The following is a 5,480-nucleotide window of genomic DNA, read 5'->3' on the forward strand; positions in this document are numbered from 1 at the left end:
CCCCAGGAGCCTCTGCAGGCCTTTGGGAAAGGATGGCCAGCTCTGCCCTACAGGGCCCAGTGAAGGACCCTGGCATGTAGTCAAGGTGCATGTTCATGGCTGTAGGCCCTACAGGGGTCTGGCCAGTGGCACCACCTCACCTGTGCCTGTGAAGATGGACCTAGGCTTGAGGACTTGAGTTGCCAGCCCTGGGCAAGGAAGGGCCTTGCTCTGCAGGAGTACCTGCCAAGTTCCAGGGTGCTCATGGGGCAGGGAGGGAGGGCAGGTCACTCCAGCACACCCTCCGAGGCCTCTGGGCTGCACACTGAGTGCAGGACCTCTGCATGTCTAGTGGACTGTGCTTCTTCTCCCACACTATATCTATATTCCATGTTCCCGGTGGTCTGCATGAGTGAGTAAACTACAACAGTCCCTCAAGGTCCCATGTGAACCTCAGCTCCAGGGGTCTGCAGGGCTGATGTCTAGAAACAGATGGTGTGGGAGAATCTACATCCTCTTGGTGGGCAACTGCCTCAAGGCCACGCTCTGGGACAGTTAGACAACTGCCCCTCAGGTGGGAAGCAGTGTCCACTGGCCAGATACCTCCACAGGAACCCAGGCTCAGTGTGCCCTGTTTTCTCAGGATGCCACTCCTTCCCAGCCCACACCCTCACAGGGCTTGCCCTGCAAGGTCAGACTCTTACTGGTACTGTGGTCCAGCTCCAGAGGAATGAGGTCCTGGGCCCAATGGTCAGAGGACCCCACAGCTGAAGGAGGGCAGGCACAGCCCTCTTGTTACCTGTGGGGCCTGATCCCTGTTCTCTCCTTCCTCTGAACAGCCAGGAAATCCCATCTGCTCCTTGATGTTCTGAGGTCACCTGGAGCCTGAGAGCCTCCCATGACAATGTCCCTGTCCCTTGTATTTCTACTGCCACATCAAATCCTGGACTGTCAGCAGCTTTGACTGGGAGAGGTGTTTGCACATTTTTGTCTGATCAGCATCCTCGCCATCATTCAGCAGGCGACTGCACCCTTCCAACCTGACCAGACCAGAGCACCTACCACACCTCACACAGCATCCTCGCACATCACTGGACACAGGGAAACTAAAATGAAAACCTTGGTTCAGACTTTATTTCCAGTCTGTCCCCCAATGGGACCTGAAGGCCACTCAACCCTGAGACTGCTTCCTGTAGGGCCCTCTCTGCCAGGTAGAGGATGTGGCATATGGTCTCCCACTGGAGCCTGGGGGAAGGTGCAGCTACAGGGTGGGCAGCAGAGCCAGAGGGGAGGGTCACTTCAAGTAGCCATGTGGGGCACTGGGCCCTGCTCAGCAGGGCTGGGATGGGCTGCTGGGACTGCAGAACTTCTCCTGGGCCAGACTCAGCCTCTAGTTCACCCTGGGGGCTTTGCTTCCCAGCATCGAGTCTTTGGGGGGCCAGATGAAGGAGGCACAGGGAAAGCAGGGCTCACGATCATTTTCCACAATATGAAGCTTCAACGGGTCCTGCTTGCCTATGGGATCAGAGGTCCACTCGTCAGGACACTTACCTGGAAACCACCACTGTCAGGGACACTCCCTCCCTCTAGAAATGGGTGAGGACACCAGCATGGGAGCCTTGTACTGTTGACCAGGCCAGTAGGAGCTCTTGATCCTCTGGCTTCAGCAGGCCAGTCTCTTTCAGACTGACTGTGCAGGACCCAGTGCCAAAGCCAGCTTGTGTCCTGAGATGGCCCTTCCAGGGCTGGAGGCATCAGGCAGCTTGTATTGCAGGGAGCTGACCCTGACTTCCTGGCAGGGATCCAGAAGAGGGCCTGCAGCTGCACTGAAGTCAACCCCTCTCCGCTCATCCCTCCCAGGGATCTGGGTCTGCAGAGGAAGGTGGCTCAGAAGGGAGAGGTAATACTCAGGTGCTGCTGGCCTCCAGGGGTGGACACCAGGGGCCAAGCCAAAGCTTCTGTCCAGCTGGGCAGCTCATCTCTCCGGCAGCAGCATGAAGAAGACAGCATTCAGGAAGCAGCCAAAACTGCAGAGCCCAGCCAACAGCCAGTGAGCACGGAGGCCAGGATCCGTGCTGATCACACACCTAAGGATGTCAGTCTCTGAGGGAAGATAGAACTGTCAGATCAAAGCCCAGCCCCAGCCCACACAGTCAGCAGCAGGCTGCCTGGGGAGGGGAGAGGACTGGACTGCAGGCACTTGAGGATCTGGGCAGCAGAAGGGAGGGCTCAGGTTGGAGAAAGAGAGAGGTCACCTGCACCAGGGCTCCCAAATGCCCCCTGCTTGCTGGCCATCCCATAGGAGCCTCAAACAGCCATCCCACAGGGCCACTGAACAGCTTTGGACCCTTGCTTGGAGTGGGAACAGAGGCTGGGCTTTCCAGAAACCAAGGAACCCTGGACTTGAGGCTCTTCAGGAGGGATGGGTGCATGCCTACACCTTAGCCCCACTTCCTAGACTGGCCTCAGTGCTGCCCAGCATACTCCCTTCTGTCCTCCTGATCACTGGGGCCTGCCAGAGTCTGCAGGGAAGGGGCAGGAGGTTAGCAACTTCAGGTCTCTGCTGGGAATACACCCTCCCCAAGCAGCCCAGTGTCCAGATGGGACAAGAGGCCCAGCAGAGTGGGACTGAGTCCCATCACCCACTCTACAGGTGCAGCCAACCTTCATGCCCAGGCCCAGCAGCACCCACAGTGTGCCCAGGCCCAGGTGGCCAGTGGAGCATGGAGACAGTGGAGGGTCTGCTTTTGACACCCACCCCCAAGGCCGTGGAGCCCTGCTCCAGTGGGTGAGGCTGGGCTCCAAGGAGGAGAGGGTGCTATGGGCAGGACTGAGGGTGCCAGAGTCCTGCCTCTCCCAAAACCAGGGGCCTGCTCTGCTGGGTGCCTTCTAGGGTTCACAGGTCTCTAGCTGGGGCAGGGTATGATGGGATGGGGCAGGAATCAAGTTAGTGCAGGATTCAGACAGCAGGTGCCAGCTGAGCACTTCCCCAGTACTATCCACTCTCTCTTGACCTATGTCAGTTCCCTGGCTCCTGGCACCCCAAGCCACCCCCACAGCCCTGCACCCAGGGGCTCACCAATCCACCACACCTCCTCAGCCAGGCTGCCAGGTTTCTGTGCACAAACTCCCCTAGGCAGTCCACCAGGGCATGCACCATTGTGGGCTGGGACTGCTGCACACAGTCAACATCCAGTCCTGCAGCAACTGCATACAGAGATACCATCTTGCCCCATGTGATGCCTGCAGAGAGAGTTGCTGGTCAGGCACTGGAAGTGGGAGATGCCCAGGTGGTTCCCAGGAGCCAGGTACCTCCTGCAGGCCTCACCCAGTGGCTCTAAGCCAGCCGACGGCCTGGTGGAACCCTGACACATCTCCTGTGGGTCAGTCCCACCCACCCTAGGGCAGACAAGGTGCCCAGCCCAAGGACAAAGTCCCACCCACCCTAGGGCAGAGAAGGTGCCCAGCCCAAGGACAAAGGAGGACCCAGGGAGTTACCTCAGCACAGGGCCCAGCAGACCTGGGGCTGCACAAAGAGACAGCAAGGGCTCTCTGGGCACACCTGTCCACTGCAGCAGGCCAGCCCTGTCATCCTTCATGAAGGAGCCAAGGCCCATGGAAAGAACCTTTCCCAGACAACTGACCAACTGAGTAGCAGAATGGAGCTGTGGCCACCTCGAGGAAGGCAGACCATGGCCCCGGACAAGTGCTCCTGAGCCCTGGGCCAGCTGATTTCATAGCCCTCAGAGCCTGGGCTCCACCCCAGCACTGAGAGAAACACATGAACAGTTGAGACCTCAGAACAGCCAGTGAAAGGAGCCAGATGTACAGCACGTGCACGGGCAAGACCATGTGTGCAGCATACAGAACAGCACCTGCAGCCAGAGCAGGTCAGTGGCTTGGTGGGGTGGGCCAAGTGGGGGTCTCCACACCAGTGTACCAAATGCCATCAAACTTCCACTTTAGGTAGGTGAAGCTGCTCTACTCTTCTCACCTCCATACAAAGAAACAGCCCTGAGCTCAGACCACTGTACAAAACCCTTCCATGTCCAGGCACACCCAAACCTCAAGCCTGGCTAGCTGGCACCATGGGCCACCTGCCAAGCAGTCAGCATGCCTGCTGGGCCCTGGCCCTCCACTGCTGCGCTCCTACCCCAGGGCTCTGCTCAAGGACAGCAGGGCAACAGGGCCTCCTGACCTTGCCCAGTCACAACTGCAGACTGGATCTCCTGTGCCCACTGAGCCCCAGGCCTCCAGCAGACACCAGTGGAGGGTGTAGGGAAGGATTCCCATGGGGCCCAAAAGGGGGACCTGTGGTCATCCTGCAGAGGACTGAGCACTCTGTGGGCAGCCACATTGGCACAGCTGAGCCACAGGCATTTGCATGAGTGATACCGAGGACTGAACATAAACATTAGAAGTGAGATAATGCCTCCTGCACATCCACACAGTCCACAGCTGTCCAATTCCAGACCATGCCTGTGTTCACTGACCAACTGCTCACTCCTTACAAACTTTTGCACCTGGAGTGTGGGGTATTCCTAACCAGCACACCTCACTCAGCAGGGTGCCCAGCATGGTGCCTAGGGTTCTGCCACCCTGGTGCAGGGCACTGGTCACTTTTGTCCATGGCTGAACAGTGTTCCTTGTCTATCTGCCAATAGAGGAACCTGTGGGCCATTCCTACCTCTTGGCCAGGATGAAGAAGGCGGCTGCCCATTTCCAGGTCTCTTGGGCCTCTGCCTAGAGCTGCCAGGTAATATAGAAACTCCATGTTTAACCCCAGGGACCTCCCAGGCTGTCTGTTAAGAGGCCACATGCCTGGTCAGGTTCCCGTGTTCACACAGCCTCCATGCTTGCAGTTGTGGGACTAGCTATCCTGAAAGGAGGAGGTCCATCCCATCTTTGCCTAACAGCTGGTGGTGCTGGACAGTGGATTGTCTTGCTGGCCTGCATGTGTGTGGATGGGGTGGAGCCCAGGACCTGGAGGGCTGAGCAAATTCTGCCTGAGCCACACCCCAGCCTGCTGGTGGCCATTTGGACATTGTCCTTGGAGAAACAGATACTGCACTGACCTTTATGTCATGTGCATGCACATATGCACACAGGCACTAGGGACTGGGCCACATCCACAGCCCTTGACAGTAGGCCTTGCCCAGGCTTGTGGGAACCTACAGTCCTCCTGCTTCTGCCTTCGAGTAGTGGGGATGGAGTGGGAGGCATGACCACCACACCCAGCTCCTCTGCCCAGCCTTCACATGGGACACCTGATTAGTAAAGGTATCTAAGAGTCCTTCCTGCACTTCTTCTGTGTCTTCTCATCTTTCTGTGGTAAAATATATTGCTATTAGAATCAGGAGAAATAAAACCACTGCTGACTTTTGATCAGAAGTGAAAATGAGCCTGATAGCACATTTAATTTCTGTAGAGCACCAAATGTGGCTAAAACAACTCTTCAATGTGCAATTCATTTGTAGAGTAAAATATGTGTTATATGAGGG

The 5,480-nt window shown here is 57.2% G+C and overlaps 1 protein-coding gene across 1 annotated transcript; it reads right to left on the bottom strand.

The window, feature by feature from the left end:
• Positions 1 to 1,869: 1,869 nt before the first annotated feature.
• Positions 1,870 to 4,753, bottom strand: LOC306652719 (bcl-2-related ovarian killer protein-like; the record flags this gene model as incomplete). The annotated part of the gene is made up of 3 exons (XM_079125466.1): positions 1,870 to 2,066; positions 3,072 to 3,237; positions 4,600 to 4,753. 3 exons carry the CDS (start codon positions 4,751 to 4,753, stop codon positions 1,955 to 1,957), a joined length of 432 nt encoding a protein of 143 aa, XP_078981592.1. The 3' UTR covers positions 1,870 to 1,954.
• Positions 4,754 to 5,480: the final 727 nt, after the last annotated feature.

This window comes from Sciurus vulgaris, assembly GCF_902686455.1.
Source record: "Sciurus vulgaris genome assembly, contig: HiC_scaffold_535_arrow_ctg1, whole genome shotgun sequence".
Classification (NCBI taxonomy): domain Eukaryota; kingdom Metazoa; phylum Chordata; class Mammalia; order Rodentia; family Sciuridae; genus Sciurus; species Sciurus vulgaris.